General features: G+C 49.6%; 1 protein-coding gene across 4 annotated transcripts in view; it reads left to right on the forward strand.

Moving 5' to 3' along the window:
* The window catches only part of SUSD6 (sushi domain containing 6), a 97,215-nt gene extending 76,725 nt beyond the window's left edge, over positions 1-20,490 (forward strand). For all 4 annotated transcript variants that reach the window (XM_030855356.3, XM_060294949.2, XM_060294950.2 and 1 more), the window contains exons 3-6: positions 6,472-6,669; positions 7,629-7,767; positions 10,910-11,328; positions 13,296-20,490. In XM_030855356.3, coding sequence (XP_030711216.1) covers positions 6,472-6,669; positions 7,629-7,767; positions 10,910-11,328; positions 13,296-13,321 — 782 coding nt within the window. In that variant the 3' untranslated portion in view covers positions 13,322-20,490. The remainder of the gene's footprint in view (positions 1-6,471; positions 6,670-7,628; positions 7,768-10,909; positions 11,329-13,295) is intronic.
* The last annotated feature ends 749 nt before the right edge of the window (positions 20,491-21,239 follow it).

The following is a 21,239-nucleotide window of genomic DNA, read 5'->3' on the forward strand; positions in this document are numbered from 1 at the left end:
CAATTTGCTTCCCTGTATAATGTTATAATAATGTTTCTTACAGGGTTTCTGTGAAGTTGAAATGAGGTAAACATGTAAAGTGCCTAGACTGGTACTTGGCATATAGTCGATGGTCAGTGACTAGGAGCTGTAATTACTGAGATTTCTAAGGGAGACCTCAGAAGGAACCTTTAGACTGTAGTCAGATGTGATACCCCATCCCCCCTTGCATTTGTCTGGAATGCCCAGTACCAACTTTCTGGGGAGGTTTTCTTGAGGAGAATCATCTCCCCTTTGAACTAGCAAGCTCACACCTTTCACAGAGTAGCTAGATGTTCCAAAGGCCCTAGGCCTAGTCCATCGGGGGATGAGCCGCAGAATGAAGCCTGGTGTCCTGCCCTCCTCTGCAGGCCCACCTTGGCTTCATGGTCAGGCCTGCAGCTCAGGAGCCAGAGCGCCTGTTGAGTCATCTAGAGATGTGTGGCTTGGAGCATTGTTCTTACTATAAAATGGAGAAGATATAGCACCTGCTTCGTGTAAAGAGAGAGTTCAGAAGAGTGCCTGGCACATGTAATAATGCTGTTTGCAATAATTATTATTTTCCTTGTCTTACGTGCAAAAAGAAATCTGCACGTTTGAAATCTGCACTTTTTCTTTTCTTTTCTTTTCTTTGCTGTTTTTGCCTTGCTTTTTCTCTGGTTCTCTCTGTTCCTAGCAAACCATTGAGGGCTAGAAGTAGAAATTGGACCTTCATATATCAAGAAAGGGCTTTGAGAGCAAGCACATAGACAGTGCTCTAAAAAACAACCTGAAGGGACCCTCAGTGCTCCGTGGTGTCTTCATCTGCTGCTAGCCTCCTGTCTCACACTCAGTTGTGTGGTCTGAACCCTTCCCACTGTTCTCAGATCCCTAGCACCTGTGCCGTCTTGTACGATGACCTGTGCCGTCTTGTACGATGGCCACTAGCCCCAGGTGGCTATTGAGAACTTGAAATGCGACTAGTGTGGCTTGAGATGTGCTGTAAGTGTTGACTTATTGTGAAAAGAATATAAAATATCGCATTAATAAATTTCTATATTGATTATGCGTTGAGCGATCAAAAATGTATTTTGCATATATTGGTTAAATAAAATATATTATTAAAATGAATTTCACCAGTTGTACATTTTTAATGTGGCTACTAAGAAAATTTAAAATCACCTGTGTGGCCGCATCATATTTCTGTTGGACAGTATTGTGCTAGGTGTGTGCTTTCCATCCATTCCTTCCTCCCCTTTCTCCCGTTTCTCTTTGCCTGGGCTCTCACCTTCCTCTGGTCGCCAGCGGTTCTCAGATGAACAGAAAAGATGTCCCTACCCAGAAGGTCACCCCAGGCCAACAGAAGAGCTCACCTTTGAACACTTCCTTCTTTCCTTTACATCAGAGTTGGCTGTGCGTGTGTCCGTGTCCTGTAGACTGTAAACTTTCTGAGGGCATGGTCCTGTCTCCTTTACTTCTGTGGCCCTGCTAGAGCATCTTGTGAGGAGAGGCTCGCTCTTAACTGTTTGATGGAGTTATAGCCACACAGGGACACGTCTGATAATGCCTCAGCTGTGTCCCTGATGGCCACAGCTGCCGTGTTGGTGTGGTGAGTTTGGGGGAACCACTTCCTTCTCCCCTGAATTCCCAGGGAAGCTTTTCTCTGGCCATCCTTTGAACACCTTCACTGAGCACCTATTTCTCTGTGCTCAGTTGTGTTCTCAATGCCAGTGCACTGGTTTTGGTGTAAAACGACATTATTTCAAACCTGCAAGTGAACACCGACACAGTTTCTTAAGCCCTCAGGCGCTGTGTGTGGGAGTATAGTGTTTTCTTGATAAGTGACATCAGATGGACACCTCTTAGGTTGAGTCTTTTTAACTGTGCTAGGTGTTTACATGTCTGCTTCCTCTCCTCAAGCTGAGCTTCACACTCCCTACGCCCCCACACCTCGTTTTAAAGGGGCTCAGGTATTTGTTCGGTTTGTTAAACTGAACACTTTGACCCCAGGGCCATTCCTGGAGCTTGTTTTGATTCCCTTGCTACGGAATCTTATAAGACTTTGTTTTGTCTTTAATTTGTCTCTTCTTCCTAAAAGTCTGGTCCCCAAAACGGCAAAAGCAAAACACATTTAGAAGTGCTGACTGGGGGTTCTTATTGGTTTCTGCTAATGGTTTTAGGCTGCGGGGACTCTGGGGTAGAAGTATCAGCCAGATCGCCTTGCGTCTCCTCCGTCTGCACCCTCACCAGCTGGTCACATGGTCTCTCGCTCAATGACTGCTGTGCTCCAGGCACTCTGCGGGGCCCCCTGGAGAATTACCTCGCTGCTTCCTGTGCTCACTGGAGGCCTAAGTGGGTGTAAGAGATAACAGAAAGCGGAGAAGGAAGCTAAGGAGAGCTAATTGATTTTTTTCTGTAAAATTTCCATCTTCTGGCTTTTCTCCCTCTCTTTTTGAAATTACGCAGCTTTGCCAAATCAGATGAGTTCATTGTCTTCTTGGGACTAGGAACAGAGCTTGAAACTCCCCCTGCGGACCTGGGTTGTCCTAGAGCATGCCTGATTAAGTCAGCCTCTTGCCCAGAACAGGGGCTTCCGGAAGCCACTGAATGATTTATTTGCTCTTCCTGATGTTCTTCCCGTTCCTGTGAACCCCAGGCGTCACTGAGAGGGTCTCTCCAGCACCTGCTCTTTGCCACGGCTCTCCCACTCTGCTCTTTGATTGGGCCATATTTTTTTCCTTATGTTCTTGGCGTCTTAAAACAATCTTGCCTTTTTCTGACTTTTCCTTCTAAGGCCTCCTTATTTCTTCCTCGGACCTGGGGCAGTCCCTTTGTGACGCTGAACCTAACGTAGTGTAGTTTGTTTCCTTTGTATGATCCTCATAGACAAACATAAAAGAACTTTTGTCCAGTGTATTTCACCATGCAGGGGTTGCTCTACAGCTGACCTACCCTAAAAGCTCTCTCAACTTCTGTCCATCTTATATCAAATTCAGCTCCTCTTGTAATTCTGCCCATTGAATATAGTATAAACACCTGTTGCAGCCAACGCGTCTACAAGATGGTTTCATCACAGTATTACTATTACTACTACTACTGTTATCATTATATTTTATTTATTTATTCATTCGGCCAAGCTTTCTTATGCAGCCAAGCTAACCTAGGCTACTTGCTGCTCTCTGGGCTTCATCTACACGGTCCCACTTTGGCGCATTAGCTTCAAACCACCACCTCCTTTCCTGCTGAAATCAAGCCCCATTGGAAATGCTACTTCCTCCGCGAGCTGTTCCCAGCCGTTCCCCACACAACGCTGGTCTCTCCTGCTCTGAGTTCCCTCTCTTGTGACACTAATCCCTTTCTTTGATGTGTATCAGAATAAATCTGTGTGGAGTATCTTTGGAGAGAGGCACTGACTAGGAAAGGAGAAGGGCTTACTTTCCACATTCACCCTCTTCCTTTTTGGATTTTGTACCATGTATATGTTTCCTAAGATTTTTTTTTTTTCTATGAAGGTATTATCTGCATAACAAAGGACCCAGTCTATAAAACGTTAGAAGAAGATATTGGAGAGTATGTTTAGGAAAATGTCCTTAGCCAAGACACAAAACCCAGAAGCCGTGAAGAAAACAACTTTTAAAATATATGTGTTGGGACTTCCCTGGTGACGCAGTGGTTAAGACTCCAAGCTCCCAGTGCAGGGGGCCCGGGTTTGATCCCTGGTCAGGGAACTAGATCCCACATGCATGCCGCAACTAAGAGTTCGCATGCCACAACTAAGGAGCCAGCGAGCCGCAACTAAGGAGCCCACCTACCACAACTAAGACCTGCTGCAACCAACCTAATTAATTAATTAAAAAATATATGTGTGGACTTCCTTGTCATACCCCTATTTGGCTACAAGTACCTGAAGTGCTTATCTTTCTATCCTTTTTCAGAGCATAGCACAATGATCCCTACACAGTAATCAGTAAATATTAGTTGAATTGAAATAGAATTGTAAGTCGCCTCTCTGTAGACCTCATTTTTTGCACGTAAAAAATGGGTGCCAGGTGATGACCAGGGCCCCTTTCAGAGATTCCGTGAAGATGTGGGCTTTATGGGCAGAAGTACCCAGCAGAGCGGGAATGGTTTTAGAATGAGCAGCCCTTCCCCTGGGACTGTCTTCCCCAGCACACTGGACCTGTAAGTGGGTCCTGCCTGTTTTCGGGAAGTGCCCCCCGGGTGCTCATCATTAATTACCCTGAGGAAATGAACCAATTAGACACAACCCAAGGAGAGCCGGGAGAATCTGTGGCAGGCTTGTTGCCCTGAACAAAAGAGGGTAAGTGTAAAGGGTAAAGCAGTTTGCTGAGGTTCCTTTGGAAATCCAGCTGGCCGGCTCTTTGAACTGCTTGGCCAGAGTTGAGAGAGGCGCCAGAAGGAATGTGATGCCTGTGTCTCCCTCCTGTTCAAGACCTTGGGTGAGGTGGGTGGTGTGGGAGGAGTCTAGAGGGGGAGGTGTGTGCTTAGAGGGGACTGAGGGGGCTTACTGGGCTCATCTGCCGGGTTCAGAGAGGCTGCCTAGACGTCTCTGGATCCCTGTGGACCTGCCCCAGGGTTTTAACAGCTTTAAATATGGAGTCTTTTCTCCTTGTCTCAGTGATCAGCAGCCCAAGGGCAGGGAGCCACCATCTCTTTTTCGACTTAGTATCTACCCCACAGCCTGGCTGGCAGTCATCTTGCTTAATAGCAGGTTGAAGGGAAGTGGCATTTGGTGAGAGAGTGGTGGGTGGTCCCATGAAGGGAGAGCACCTTTTCTCAGACAGTCAGAGGCTCCAGGTCTGTTAGAGGAAGTGAAGAAAAGAAACCCAGCAGTTCTTATTCTCATACTGATGTCCTTGTGGTAGTCACGATGGGGACAGGGTATTTGTCAGCAAAATCAAATGTCCTTTAGAGACTTTGATCTTTCCTGCCTTGGTAGGTAAGGCTTGTGGTAAATTGAAGTTTGTCGGTGCCTGGCCACCTGCCAGCATGTCTTCTCCGCCAGCCCAGCCTTCTTAACAGTGATCCCATAGTGCCCCTCCTGTCCCCTCCTGTTTTTGCTAGGCATACCCCATGATCCATTGCCTGGGGACTTCAGTTCTGTAGTGTCTGTCCAGGCTCAGAAGGGGAGGCTGCCTTCTCCCTGGGCTGCTCAGGCCTTCCGGCTCCTCTGATGTATTACTGCAACTTACCTATACACCAGCGTTCCCACCACACTTAGGTACCACTTGCCATCTCCCTAACTGACCTGTTCATAGGGGAGGCAACCTTGACATATATGCACTCCTTAAAGGCCCGCTCACTCCTAGGGTGGAAGCAGTGTCTGCTGGTGGGAAGAGCACAGGTTTTACAATCGGAAGCCCTGGCTCTGCTCCCAGGTCTGCCTGACTTGGCTAAAAGTCATTTAACTTTTGTGGGCCAGTGTCCTCATCTTCAAAGGGAGGAATGATAACTACCTCACGGAGTTGTCAGAGGAATAAATAAGATAGGAGGTCAGTGAAGGTGCTTTTAAAGCTAAACAGTCCTACCTGAATGAAAAATAATGGGCGTTACCATGGGATAGAGACGAGTGATGCCAGTGACCGCTCTAGTCAGGGAATGGGTGGTGCAGGGGGCCTGGGAAGCCTCCCAGGAAATGCATCAGAAATCCCCTCTGATGCCAAGAAGTCATATTTTTATCATGCGAAGGAATCCTTTCTGGTACTGATGTTGGAAACAAGGCTAATGTTTCCCCTGTGCAGGTTACCAGTGTTTTATCACCTGTCACTCTGATTCGTTGTGTATTTCAGTGAGTTTTATTGAAACCACATTGTGCGATGCATTATCTCATTCTTTTTTCTCGGCTGAGTAATACTCCATTGTACATATGTACCATGGGTGGCCCTGGAGATTATCATACTAAGTGAAGTAAGTCAGGGAAAGAGAAAGACAAATATATATCACTTTTATGTGGAATCTAAAAAAAAGATACAAATGAACTTATCTACAAAACAGAAACAGACTCACAGACTTAGAGAATGAACTTATGGTTACCAGGGGGGAAGGGTGGCAGGGGGAGGGATAGACTGAGAGTTAAAAAAAAAAGAATACACAATTTGTAATCATAAAAGAATAAAATGCTGAAAAAGCCCCACATGCGCTAGATCTCTGCGAGTTCAGCTTTGTCGAAGTCTACTGTTCAGTGATGGATGCAGTTGTCCTAAGGCGCAGTGCTGGGGAGGGAGGGCGAGGGGAAGTGCTGCAAGCAGCCAAGCTTCCCCTGTTGCCAGGGCGCCTCCCTCTGTCATTGGCAACCTGAACTTGCAGAGTTTGGCCGGCTGCCTTTCCAAGGGGCTGGCTCTTTGCTCCTGGTGTGTTTCCTGCTGAAGCCCTCAGAGCTGCCCCTCTTTGTCGCTGACGGCAGTCTCGCTGGAAAACCTCACCACTGTACCTCTGCTCTCTCTGTCTTTGCAGTGTGTTCCCTGCCCCCGGAGCCAGAGAATGGTGGCTACATCTGCCACCCCCGGCCCTGTAGAGACCCCCTGAACTCGGGCAGCGTCATCGAGTACCTGTGTGCTGAAGGCTACATGTTGAAGGGTGATTACAAGTACCTGACGTGTAAGAATGGCGAGTGGAAGCCCGCCATGGAGATCAGCTGTCATCTCAACGAGGGTCAGTTTGGCGGATGAGTGAGGGGTGCTGCTGGGCTCCTGCTTTCTTCTAACTCCCGGGAAGTGGTACCTGCTCCCTCTGGAGCACCCTGTGCTGTGGGGCAGCATATGGCCCTTCGGATGCCCTGCAGCCTCCTTTCCTTTGGGATTTCATGTCTCTGTGAAAGGCATTTGGATTGCTGGTGCGTGTCCCAGTGCATTTCAGCCGAGCTACCGAGGCATCTGCTGTGCTATGTAAAGTCCCTTTGATGCACTGGATCTCTTGTTTGCCTATCCCAGTGCCGGTGACCTCCGACTGTGTTCTGCTAACCCATGAGCGCGGTGCGAGCACCTTCTGTAATGTCTCTTTTATATTATTTTTCCTTGAATGGAAGTGGACTGTTTTGTCACGGAGCTGCAGTCCAGCTGGCCAGAAGACCTATCCCCCTCCGCCTCCTCCTGTCATGCATGACAGGAAATCCAGCTGCCTGCGGGAGAGTGTGTCATGCAGCCATCTTTGTGCTTTCACTCGAACTTCAAGACCGTGACACCCCAGAGAAGGGTGGGGACAGGCCTGAGGTTTACAACTGCAGCTGCAGGATCTTAGATTGTTATTACCGCCCTGTTCTTATAAATTTTCCTGCCACATGGGTGGGACTTCAGATGGTGGAATGATGTGTGCATTTGGATGGTTCATGTCTTCCAGCCTGCTCTTAAGGACAGGATCAGATGGGGTTTATAAAGGTAAGACCTCTAGGGAAGTGAAGTGAAGGGAATTTTAGATTCAGGAACAGAATAGGGAAATGTCCCCTTTCCCTGATGTAAAAGCCACTCTGCACCGTTACTCCAAAAGTGGCCCTGGCCGTACGGAGCATGTCTCAGCGTGGCACTGTGCAGGGGGCCCTTGACAAGGTCAGCCGTGGGGCTCACGTTCCGTGTGTCAGGGTACAAAACACGTCTGACGATGGCTTGTTCCCGTAGACAAAGACGCCCACACGTCACTCGGGGTCCCCACGCTGTCCATCGTGGCTTCCACTGCCAGCTCCGTGGCGCTCATTCTCCTCCTGGTGGTGCTGTTTGTGCTGCTGCAGCCAAAGCTGAAGTCTTTCCATCACAGCAGGTGGGCCAGTGGCAGCGGGCGGCGTGCGTCACGGTGGAGGCTGGCCTTTGGCTGGCAGAGGGGTGCTGGAGGGCCTGCTGGCCTCTGCTGGTCTGTGTGCACCCGGGGGAAGGGGAGGGCCCTGCCGTGTGTTAAGCTTCCAGATGTGCCTGGCACTGTGCTTTTGCTTTGCATACATTGTCTTCATCCTCACTGGATCGTTGCAGATTAGGAAACTGAGGCTCAGAGCGGTTAAGTCAATTCACTCAGGGTCCTCCCTCTAGGTGACGACAGAGGTGAGATTTAAACCCCAGTCTGTCCAACTCGAATGGCATGTTATTTCCCCTACGTCAATGGTTCCCAAAGTGTGGTCCCAGCAGGCTCAGCATCACCTGGGAGCTTGTTAGGAATGCAGATTTTCAGGCCCCACCCCAGACCAACAGAATGAGAAACTCTGTGTTTCTCAGGCCCTCCAAGCGTTTCGGATGCAGGCTCATGGCTGTGAGCCACTGGCCTGTCTCCCTGTTCCCCTCTCCTGGATGCACATAGAGGCACCTGTGGGAAACTAAAAACAAACGCCAGCACCTGGGCCTCCATCCCCAGACGTTCTGATTTCTTTAGTTTGGGATGGGTGCCTGGCATTAGTGGGTTAAAAAGCTCCCCAGGTGGTTCTGACGTGCAGCTGGGATTGGCAAACACTGCACTATACCATACTAGAAACCGAGGAAGTGGTTTTCTTGCCTACCTTTGTCACTTTCCTTATTCCAGGTGAGTGCACCAGCCACAAATCATCCCAGACTGGATAGGTGAGGTTGGGGTGGGGATGGCCAATGGTGGGGACCTGGCCCCCGGTGGGTCCCTCATGGTGGACTCTCCCAGGCTGGCATGGCCCCCTTACCTGCTTGGGTTGCCCTGGCCCTTCCTCGTTCCCTCTGAAGAAAACAGTTTATGTCCATCCACAGCCCTTCCTCAGTGACTGTTGTCAGGCACAGGCACGAAGGAGCAGACTAAACTGCGTTAAATAAAATGCTCCTGGTTTGGAATGCACAGACAAGGACCAGGTTAATATCTGTGTGTACTGTGTGTGTGATTCTTCTTTCTTCTTGTTATTTTGTTTTGTTTGGGGCAGGGGGTAGCAGCTATTTTTAAAGGTAGTTAAACAATTAGTAGACTAGAGAAGATTTGGAAGGGACTGTTTATTTGAAAGAATTGGCTACAGCTGCCACGTAAAGTCAACTCGAGCTGTTCCTCATTTCTTCCAAATTAGGGATCATTTTCCCCTGGTAGTTAACTAGTCAGTGTTTTCAAAGTAACTGATTTTGCCTAAGAGGCAGGGAGATTTGGGTTTCATTATAGACCCTGTTTAAATTTTGTACATCTATTACTTTTTAAACAAAAAAAAATATGTTATTTTGAATAACGAAAGTTAAGCGCATGCCAGGATGCACTCTGCTTTCGGATGCCACCCTGCCATCAAAGTTTCCCTTCTTTCCAGAAATGTCTGAGCACTTTCATGAGTGCCACTTCTGTCATCCTCACTGTGTGTGTGCCATTTGAACTGGGTAGTACAGATTTTTATCTGTACTATGTACATCTATCTATGGTCCAGCCATAGACCTTACGTGTCTCCTGGTGTGACACACAGAAGAGGACATGACATCACAGACAGTGCTGTGGCGTGTAGTGTTCTAGGCCGAGATTGGCCTGTTCTAGATTAAAAGAGATGCAAGAGACAGGACAACTAAGTGCAATGCATGATCCATAATCGGATTGTGGATGAAAACAAACAAGACAGCAGCTGAAGCAGATATATTTTTGGGTAGTTGGGAACATTTGTATTACAGTATTATACCAATGTTATTTCCAGGATGTAAATATTGTTGTAGCTAACATAGGAAAAGAGGTTCTTGGGAGGTGTGTGCTAACTACTGTCTTAATTAGTAAGAAATAACTTATTTTCAGAATGGTTCAGGAATTCCCTGGTGGTCTAATGGTTAGGACTCTGCCCTTCCACTGCCGGGGGCCTGGGTTCAATCTGTGGCCTGGGAACTAAGATCCTGCAAGCCTCACAGTGGCCAAAAAAAAAAAAAAAAAAGCGCATGTATAAAAGTAATCCAGAAAAGAAGTATTTGCATGGATAAATCTCCCAAACGTAATGTTATAATGTTGAGTTAAATACAAAGCCAGACACACACACACACACACACACACGCACACACGCGTGCATTTATTGTCTTTCCCATTCATATAAAGGTCAGAAATATGCAGAAATAACTGGTGTTGAAGGATTCATGTTTAGGCAGTAAAATTACTAAAATAAAAGTCAAAGGAACGATTTTCATGAGAGTCAGGATCGTGGTTGCTTTTGGTGGTGCGGCGATAGGAATGGACACGGCGTGGGTGGGGTAGGCAGTACCAGCAGTGTTGTTTCTTGACCCAGCTAGGGCTTGTACGCCATGTTACCTCTGGAATAAGTCAGCTGTACATTTTTCGATGTTTGTCTAATATTTGTGTTATAATTCACATATTTTTTTTAAGTTTACGAAGTTAAAGAAAATTAAATAAAAGGCAGCAAAGTGGCTGAGTCAAAAGAATAAAATTCTTCAGTTTTTGAGTCCAGTGTCCCATTTCCAGACCACGGTGCTGCTTTTCCTCCTCCTCTTTTTAAAAGGAGCTTGACGGAGATGTCATTTACATACCGTACAGTATACCCGCGTGAAGTGCGCAGGCAGGGGTATATTCACGGGTATTTGTAGCCATCATTCTCCCACTTTCCTGTCTTAGCTGTGCTGAGTGAATGGCTTTATTTCTGGGTCTCTAGCTTCCTCGTTTTTGCACAGGACCCAGAGGGCTAGGTGCCTGTGTACCCAGAGGTTAAGAACACAGTCTTTGGAAGCAGGTGGAATGGATTCACATCCTAGCTTCCTTCCTTACCAGCTGTGCGACTGGGTAGGTTACTTAACTACTCTGAGCCTCATCTGCATTCTTGGTCAATCTACCTGAAAGGACTCAGGTGAGGACTCAGTGGGGCAACGTGTGTAAAGCCCTTAGTGCCATGCCGGGTACCATAGTAAGTGGTCAGAAACGGTTGGTGGTGTTGATATTGTGATATTTACCTGTGCGTGTATTCTGATTCTTCCTTTGTCCTTCCCTACGGATGCAGGCGTGACCAGGGGGTGTCCGGGGACCAGGTGTCCATCATGGTGGATGGAGTCCAGGTTGCGCTGCCGTCGTATGAGGAGGCTGTGTACGGCAGTTCCGGTCACTGTGTGCCGCCCGCTGACCCCAGAGTGCAGATTGTGCTGTCAGAAGGGTCTGGGCCCAGTGGGAGGAGCGGGCCAAGGGAGCAGCAGCTGCAGGACCAGGGGGCCTGCTCCTCCGCAGGTGGAGAGGAGGAGGCCCCAGGCCAGCCTGGACTGTGTGAAGCCCGGGGCTCTCGGGGCTCGGAGACTGTGATGGTGCATCAGGCAGCCCCCTCTTCCTGGGTGGCCAGCTCAGGGAACAGCCGAGTGGCACACAAAGAAGCCCCAGATTCAGAGAACAGCGACATACAAAGCCTCACGTCGGAGGACTACACAGATGGTAGGTGCTCGGTGCTGACCGTAAGTTATTATCTGCTCAGGGTCTTTGCTGGAGTGAGGAAGGAAGGCGAACCTTTCTGATGATTGGGGTATCTGGCGGCAAAGAAAGATAATACCTGGGGGATTATCCTACAGAATAGAATTTTACCCTCGGAGCCCCAGGTAGGCCTTTGGGCTCTGTATAGGGAGGCTTTTCACTGTTGTCTGTGAATTTTAATAGGTTTGGAGTCTCCGAAACTATTCATGGCCTCAGGGATATGCTAAATCAAAGGGTAGACAGCCAGTTGGAGGTGGAGTGGGGCCTGTCCTCTTGTCATAATTTTTATGTTCCTGAAAGAACAGGAATAACAAGGAGGTGTGGGGTCTTATGACAGAGGAAACTGAGCCTGCCTCTCCCGGAGCATTCCAGCTGCTTCATTTTAAATGGGAGCATGCCAGGTCCCGTGCTAGTTGGTTTTCTTGCTCTGTGTCAGTCAAACCTCACAGTGATCCTGAGAAGTGGGTATTATTACCAGCCCCATTTTACAGATAGGGATACTGAGGCTCAAAGAGGTTAAGTCATTTGCCCATTGGTAGGTGGCTGAGCTGGGATTTGAAGCCGATGGATCTGCTCCCAAACTTGCGTTATAGCCCCATGGTGCCATGCTGCCTCCCAGGTCACTCCAGGTCCTTTGTGGCAAACCAGCCAGAGAACAAAATTGCCCCCTCCTGACACCTCTGCCTTTACGGGAGCCTGGAGAGTCGAACATCGGGATTGACTCTGTCACTTTAAAAAACATCTTTACATAAAATCCCACTGTGGTTCAGGATGCAGACCGAATCTAGATGTTTCCCTTTAGAAAGTGAGGACTTCTATACTTACCAACCACCCCCACCCACCCCCACCCACCCCCGGTAAAAGAGCCTTAGAGAAAACTCAGTTTCCTGGGAGTCCTGGGCACAGTTCATGTGTATGGTTTAGAATAGCTGAAAGCAAAGAAGTTGGAAGTTCTTAAGTGCAGATCAGGTGTAGGGTTTCCTGATTGCCAGCAGCATGCCTCCTTTTCTCTTGGTGGGATGTAGAGCTAGGAAGGGGCCACTAAATAGGTGGCCAGGGTTTAAAGGTGGAAGCCAGTGACCCCACGGGCAGCCAGCTTTGCATATCGTATGTCTGCACGTATTGACACAAGCCTCAGCCCTTATCCTTCCTGAGGAGCCAGGGTGGTGCCAGCTCTTCTCCCTTCTCCTCCTTTTGCTCCCTTGCTTTGTCCCAGGTATTGAACAAGCGTTTCTCAGAGCCCCTCTGTGCCGGGTGCTGGATTAGGTTTCAGGTGTGATGGGAAGAGCTGTGAAACATGCTCTCTGCCCACATGGATTGTCAGTCAGTTGGGAAGATGAAGCCTATACTTGAGAAAAAATGGAACCAAGAGTGGTAGGGTCCATGTCAGAATGAGGAGTGCAAAAAAACAAGACACATAGGTTATCGAGTTGGTTGCAGGCTAAGACTGAGCTGTCTGGGGCTGACAGTACTGAAGGAAGCCAGGCCCTTAAGGTGTCAGTCTAAGCCCGGTGACAGATGAGTCAACCAAGACCCAGAGATGGGGAGTGATGTACTCAGTATCACACAGCTGGAGGATGGCTTGAAGGAGGAGGTGAGACTTAACCAGGGCTCAGGAGCCTCATAGGGCGAGAATAAGGATAGAAAGAGAAGCAACTAAACCAGCATAGTTAAAGCAGAGAAGAGGGTTCAAGGTGGTAGGACCAGAAGGGGTTTGAATACCCGACTGAATGTTCAGATTTTGTCACAGAGGCAGAGGGAGAGATGAGCAAGGAAGGAGTAGAAAAGGGTGAGGGATTTAGGCTACCTAGAAGCCTGTGAACAGGGCATTTTATTTCTTTAAACATAGGATCCCTGCGACGGGGTCAGGTGTGCTGCAGAGTCACTCACACGGGCTAACCACTGTGCTCTCCGTCCTCCTCTGCCCGCAGATATCCCACTGTTGAAAGAAGCATGAGGGCTGCCGCTGGCTTCTCTCCTCTCTGCCCTCCCTCCCTCTCCCTGTGGGTTTGAGCACCGCGTACTCCAGCTGCCCTGCCCGGATACCTGAGCTGCCACCTGTGTATCTGTGTATCTCTGTATCTCTGAGGGCCTGCAGGCCCACCTTGGCTGGAAACTCAAGGAAGATTCTCACCATCTGCCTGCTGGACAGCTGGAGGAGCTGGCTTTTTGCCTGGCCCAGCCTTCCCGTCTGTGTCGGGGACATCGTTGAATGTGCTGGATTGAGCCCTTCCTTCCCCGAGCCCTCCGGGTCCGCTCCAGCGAGCGAGCGCTTGGGCGGCAGCCCCCGTGGGCCCGAGAGCGCTGCGTTTACTTGTGCCTTCCTCCCGCCCGTCCAGTGTCCCTGTCATGCTGGCTTGTTGCTGTCCTGCAAGCCTTGGTGGCGGCACTCTGCCACGCAGGGGGCCGGGCCTGGGTCTGGCCTGTCTCCTTTGGGGGCTGGCACCGCTGCCCTTAGCAGGAGCAGATCCGAGAGTGGCTCGAATTGAGGCAAGCTGTGGCTCCCTTGGCCTGAGCTGTCCCAGCGCCCAGCTCTGTAGCTCAGAGGTGCCAGCGCCTGGCCCTGTCGAGTTTCCAAGAAGCATCCAGAAGATCCCAAGGGAGGGGAGGACGGTGGCTGATAATGATCGATCGCCTTGCGCATATGCAAGTTCTCACTTCCTCCTTCCAGCATCTGGCCTTCCTGGCACCGGTCTTTTCTCTTTCCCTGGAGCATAGGGGGGAGTTGCATGCGGCCTCCTGGGTTTGATCCTGCGCAGCTCCGGCTTCCTTGCCGGCCGAGCCCTGAGGCGAGTCATCCACGGGTCGGGAGTGTTGCTGAGATGCCATGAGATGCCCATCTGGTCGCTGGCAGTTTGGGCCAGTTGCCCTGTTCTGGGTTCATGGTGAGGGAAGGGGGCCTGAGAGGCGCCGGACGACCGTGTCCCCAGGCAGCTGCAGGCAGCTCCGCCCCGGTCCTGAGGGTCCTCCTCACCACAGTCACGTGCCTTAGTAACTGTGCCCAGGAAGCATCCTGCTGCTTGCCTCGCTGCTGCTTTTCCTCGTTCCACCCTCCCCTGCCGCCCCTCCGCTCGTCACAGCTGGCAAACGACTCCCTGGTCTTCCCGGCACCGGGAGGGCCCAAGACACAGTCGGCACACACACCCCCACCCCCACCCCCCCAGCTTGTTGGTGGAGATGGTTTGGAAGCAGCCTGGCTCCGGGGCCCTGCTGGGGCCGCTCCCTTGGCCGAGGGTCCCACACTGACAGGGCTGCTGCCTCTTCAGGAGATGTGGCACTACGGAGCGCGTGTTACTGTTTTGTTTCTGAAGCACCGCGCCTCCGCTCCTTCCCCCAGCCTCTGTCTGGGGTGGTGAAAATAGTAGAGCCCGATGTGTTTTCAGTTCCTGACCTAACAGGGTAGCTCCGGGGTGGCTGCGGGTGGCCTCCAAGAGAAGAAGAACGAATGGCCCGCCCTCAGCCTCCCGCCTCCACTCTCACGCGCGCACTTTACTCCGGGCTCTGCCGGGGGGCTCGCCGCCCCTGTAGTCTTCCCTCGGCTCAGGTGAGGGCAGCGCCTGCTTGCGTCGGGCTCCTCCCCGCGGGAGCCCTCTCGTGCTGTGTGCCCTCAGCCCTGGCCCGAGAGCTGGAGGGAGGGAGGTGGAACAGAGCAGGGCTGTCCTTGGCCTCAGAAGAGGCCGTTTTTGGAGACGTGCCTGCTGGCCGTTGCTGGCACGGGGCCCATCTGGAGGGCAGGGTCCCCGGCCCCGCCGCTTCACCCTGCACAGGTTCTGTTCCACCCACCGGCAGCCCTTGTCTTCCTCCAAAAGAGAGCAGGGACCAGTGGGGACCAGGGGGAGGCATCCGAAGTCTCATTGCTGAGCCTGCAGCTTCTGTTGCCCAATCTTCCAACACCTGAATTCTAGTCTAGGATCTTTCTTTAAATGGAAGCTCTTACCTTTTTCTATCCAGTTACTCTGGGTTTCTCACCCAAGAGATTGCACTTTTTGTTTGCGGTATATTCAGCCACAGAGGTGACCGGCTTGGCCCGCCTGCCCTCTGAACCCTTCTTCCACTTGGCCCGCCCGCCCTGGGGATCACAAGCCCAGACTTGCCACCCGGTAGGGAAGAGAGAAAAGTCAGGAACCTCCCTGCCACGTCCCCCACGTCACTGGCTTTGCTGGGGCCTCCCGGAGTCCCCCGGCCTGTGGGTGCAGAGCCAGCCTCATTGCTGCTGACACCCACGACGGCTTACCGCAGTGAGCTTTCTGCTCCCACATCAGCCATGCGCTGCCGTTTCTAGAGCTTCTGGCCTTTGTCCCTTGCGAAGGATCAGGGCCCCCCCCACAGCTGCCTTGGAGTGGGGCCTGGCTGAGAGAAAAGGTGGTGCTGGGGGCTGCCAGAGGGGCCTGGAGCAGGTGGGGAAAACTGCCCATGGTCTGGCTTCCCGGGCTCCCCTCCAGGGGAGTCCAGCAGAGGACTTGCCCAGGAGAACGGTTGGCACCAAAGGACTTTTAAAAAGGGGTGTTCTGTTTTGTTTGTTTGTTTTGCATACATGAGCTGACTCAGTGCAGGTTTTATATCCTGGCAACTTGCAGTCACATTCCAGTGACTTTCAAGGGCCAGTATGTGGTGAAAATTACTTAAAATTTCCATCCCTTTCAATGCCTTAGTTCAGCACGTAGGCTCTGTCTTTTGCCATTTTTGAGTTTTGTGTGCTATGCTCCCACTTCACTGGGTGTGAACCGTGAAATGGGCCGAGTCCTGGCCACTTTGTGAGTTCTTTTGGTTTTATAAGGTATTTCAGTGTACATCCTGCGAACACTCCATTTGCAAACAGAACTCACGTTGTCATCCCCATTCTTCCTGCCCTCCTCCTCTCCCCTTCCCCCAGCTTTAAAGCTCCGTGGAGAAGCTGGAGGGCAAGACAGACAAAGGTACACTTTTCCTGCTAAGTTAGTGGTGGCACAGGAATCCTAGCACTCGGCCTTTCCCCTCCCCATCCCAGAAGAGCTCAAACCACTTGCTTTCTACATAACAATGTCACTTCCATTCCCAGGGAACATCTTTACGTAGAGAATGGAAAATGCTGCAAATATTTCTAGATCCTTGCCTGTTCCCCTCCTCCCCCCCCACCCCCCACCTTGAGAATAACGGGCCCAGGAGGGAAGGGACGCGGGCTTGACAGCTTAATTCCAGATGTGCTTTGCTGAGGATAGAGGCTGGGAGCGTTTCTCGTGGAGCCTGCTAGGGCTCCTGGCTCTCAGCATCGGGCCTGTCATTACTGGTGTCCGGTGAGGGGCTCCGAGAGGATTTTTTTCGACAGATGGGTGCACCGAGTGGTAGAGTAGCCAGTTCCCCGGAGAGGGAAAGGCAGGCTCAGCTTTCCTGGGAAGCGACTACTCTTAACCGCCAGTTGAAAATCTGGTGGAATCTTGAATGAGAACCCCAAGGCTGAGCCCTCTGCTAGGAGCTGGGGAAGATGCAGGGGCAGAGCACTCAGATCGCCAAGCAGGGAGGAGAGAGGGGCGAGGAGGGTTGCCTGGCAGCCCACCACACCCTGCCCAGGCTTCTCATCACACCACTATGGAATCTCTGCAGTGGTTTCACATGACACACGCATCATTGACTGTGCAGGATGTCAGTCAGTTTGGGTTTGCTTTATTTTATTTTATATATATATTTTTTGGTATCCTGTACATTGCAGTGGGTGTGAAGATAGTATTTTAATATTTGTACAAAGTTTAATTTAATTTTAATTGTTCTATGTATATAACTGCATTTCTAAATAATAATAATTAAAAAAAAGTTCTTATGAAGGCAGTTGTGAGAGATGTGATCCTTCCAGAAAGTTTTTGCAGCAACCCTCCTATGGGCAGGAGCTCGTGAAGGGATGAAGCGCTAGCTCTGGGGAGAGAGGTACCTGGTAAGAGGAGACAGGATGAAGGTACAGGGAAGGGAGACCACAAACGTAAGTGGAAATACATCACTTCTCTTGGTTTTTTAGTGCTCTTAGTGTGCCCCCCACTGTGCTCACGCTGGGATTCGGCAGTGAGCAACACCGTGAGTTTGGGGCCTGCATGGAATTCCTAACGTATCAGGAAAGCACACAGTCACAACACTATGCAGTGATGGCTGTGATCACCGAAGTTATGTTGGGGGACAGTCAGAAACACCTTTTGGATGAGATGCCACGTGAGCTGAGATGCGAAGGGCCAGAAGAGTGAGGCTGCGGAGCAGGGCACGATGTGTGTGTGGGTGTGAAGGCAGCAGAAAAGCACATTTAGTTTGAGAAACTGAAAGGAGTCTAGGGCCGCCGCAGGCAGGGCTGAGGGCAGAGTGGCTCAGGACGGGCTGAGCAGGGTAAGCAGAGGCCAGTGGTAGGAGGCCCCGGCCAGCCAAGCTGAGAAGTTTCACTTCATCCTAAGGGCAACAAGTGCCTTAATGGTTTTAAGTAATAGAATGACTTAGTAAGCTCTGGGGGTTTTTTTGTTTGTTTTTTTGGGAAGCTATCTACGTCTCTTAAGAAGAATGAGTTTAGGGGGATATAACATAAGTACCTGGAGACCATGTAAGAAGTTGTTGGTCTTGTGGGAAATAAGGCAGTTTGAGCAGCTAGGTAAACAGCAACACCATTCTCTGAGGTGGGGAAGTGGAAGGCACAGTTTGGGGAGGGGAAATGATGGAGGTCTAGAGATGAAAGGGCAGAGGACATAGGGGTGAAGAGGTCATCATTGCCAGGTAGGAGAGGCCGACAGTACTCGAGCAGTTGCAACAGGTAGTAAAGTCAAGGGTGTGAGTAGAGAGATGTACAGGGTATTTTGGCATTGAAAACCAGGCCACCCTTAAATTTGCCCTTGGGGTAATGGTCAGGATGTGTTTCTCTAACAGTGTCAGGTGGGAAAACATTCTAGGGGCATCTGTGCCAAACACCCAGTCTCAGCCTCAGAGCACCAGTCCTCAGAAGGGTCCGCACAGACATCACTGACATTAATTGCAAGGAGAGGAAGAGAAGAGTATTGTACCAATAGGAGTAATGGTGATAAAAGCTGATCGTTAAAAAGCACTTACTCTGTACCAGGCAGGCTTCTAAGTACTCCGTGTGTATAAACTCATGGAACCCACACAGCAGCTCTGCAAGGTGGGCACCATCCCTGCCCAGAGCCCCAGACGATATAGAATGAAAGTGAGGCCTCAAGAGGTGAACTAACTTGCCCAAAGCGGAGCCGGGATTGAATTCAAACCCAGATACCCCTGCCGGAGCGATCCCCTCCCTTGACCCGTTCCTGCCCCATCACACCCTTGCCTGCCTCTCCAGGCCCTCACCCCCTTCTTTCTGCCTTTCAGAGTCTCTGTCTCACCAGTGAGCTTCAGGTAGAGGAAAAACACTTAATTTCGGGGCAGGGAAATGGCACACTGTTCACGAGGATAATAAAATACGCTCATCTCAAAGGATGGGACGTACCCATCACCGTGTCGGGAGGAGGCATTTAAGCTATGCAGAAATGTGATAAGACATAAATTCACAAAGCGGCGGGAGTTGTTCCTCTACAAGAAGAAACACAGGAAAGATTGCTTGTTTCAGTGAGAGGTAAGTCGTCTCTGTTGTTGGGAAGTAGGTGCAGAAACACATCCCATCAGGTAAGGTGTGCTGGGTAGTCTTGTCAAAACGGGGTCAACCACAGGCTTGCGGCCTTTCTCTTGATGACAGATGAGGGGGACAAAGGCAACAGCCCACGAAACCTGCAGAGCTGCTGGGGGAATGGCTGTCTTTGAAGTGGTTGCCTCAGGTTGGAAAGTGGGTGGGAGGAGAGCAGAAGAATTTTCTGCCCTGCTGCTGAACCCCTGCCTCCCGATTTGGAAAGTGGAGACCCCTAGACAAGAGCAAAAGTAGTAACAGTCTCCAGGGCAGGGCTTTCTCAGACTACTTAAAATATCTTGCAGTACGCCAAAGTAACACATAGGCATTTGAGAAAATTTAGAAAGGTCATTACAATCACCCATAATTCCACCTCTTGCTGGCAATGTTGTTCTAATCTCATAAAATTTCGTTGACTTCATTTTTAATGGTTGTGTAGTTTTCTGTCGTATTGGTAATTTGGACTTTGAAGTTGCCAAATTTTTTTTTTAATTCTTACAACCAGTGGTTTGATAGTATTTTAAATTATTTCTCTGGCATAAACTACTGGAAATGAAACTGCTAGATGAGAAGAAACACACATTTTAGAGTCTTTTGATATATCTCAAATTGCCCACCAAGGAAGTTATTCCAAATTATGTTGTCATTGGCAGTGTTCATTTTCCTAAACAACCTCGCCAGCATGGGGAGTTATCATTTTTAAAAATATGCCAGTTGACAGAAAATGGTGCTTTGATTCACACTTGTTTCATTATTCCTGAAGTTGAATTTTAAAATATAATTTGCTTACTCTTTGTAACAAAGACATATATCGAAAACTATCCAAGTTTGACGTCCGAGACATCCATGTTTGAGATGAAAAATCAAAACCGCGATTCCTCTTCTAAATTAAATAATGCATTATATATGTAGAGAAAGATAGATGATAGATAGATAAATTCCTGAGGAAAGGAATTAATCTGAACCTGGGCAAGACGTGACACGTTCCCAATACAGGCCCGGATTGCTGCTCTAAGCTCTGTGGTGGTAGAGGAGCATCACAGGGCTTGGGGACCATCCCGTCCCACGCCCAGAGGTGAACAGCTGTTTGGCATTTCAGATTTCCCATGATGCCCTATGGCCCCCAGAAAAGGAAATTTCACAACATAGGAATGTCCTGAGCAGCCCATCTGGGGCAGCTTGAACTGTCCCTGAGCCTGGGGTGGCAGACGATTCCCAACTTGGCAGAAAACTGAGGAGGTTTTGGCAAGCGTGGACTTCCCCACGGCAGAGCTTCCTGTGAGAGCAGGTAGTCCAGCCTCCAACAAAGGCAGCCTGCTTGCAGGTTCAGCCTGCTGGCTGGGGCTGAAAGGAAGGACTTCGGCTCCACACAAACACACCAAGCATGGGGACTGCTCTGCCTTCTGGGGTGGCCTCTTGACGCCCTTCAACATCGGCTCCAAAGACTTTTTGAGACTCTGGTGCTGTAGCCTTTCTATGGGATGGCCATTCCCACTCCTGTTCTAATCATTTGTTCATTCATTCATTTGCTAATTCAGTCAACCAAAAAAAAAAAATTTTTTTTTTTTTAGGATTCACTTTACACAAAGTCTGATACTAGATTCCAGGGGCACAGCAGTGAATAAGACTCAGTCTTTGCCCTCTAAGAGTTTTCAGACTAACGGGAGAAAAGAGATTAAATAGCTGCCTGAAACTTAAGGCAGAGCTTAAAGAAATCTAATGGCATACCAGCCAAGTGCCTGGGGGGTGAAGAGGGAAGAGTTCTTTTCTTTCGGGGACGAGCAGAGAGACTCCCTAGGGAAGGTGCCATTTGCTTTGCATCGTGAAGGATGAATTGTGTTTTAACACTACGGGTAGAGGAGTAAGTCAACAAGGAGCTGTGGAAACAACAAGGTCCTCCTGTATAACACAGGGAACTATATTCAATGTCCCATGATAAACCATAATGGAAAAGAATATGAAAAAAAGAATGTATATATGTATAACTGAATCACTTTGCTGTATAGCAGAAATATAACATCGTAAATCAACTATAGTTCAATTTTTTTAAATATTAAAACTGAAAACAACAACGACCAAACAAAGAAAAAACCCAAGGAGCTGTGGGGTGGGAAGTATGAAGAAGAGGACTCTCCAGACTGTAGAGACCTGGGAGTGTAAATTGGTACATTCTCTGTACCAATTTGGTACAGAGAGCAATTTGGCGGCAACCATCAAGTTACAGTGCAGCTCCTCTTCCCTTCTCTTCTGAACAATT

Source organism: Globicephala melas, chromosome 2, assembly GCF_963455315.2.
Source record: "Globicephala melas chromosome 2, mGloMel1.2, whole genome shotgun sequence".
Taxonomy (NCBI): domain Eukaryota; kingdom Metazoa; phylum Chordata; class Mammalia; order Artiodactyla; family Delphinidae; genus Globicephala; species Globicephala melas.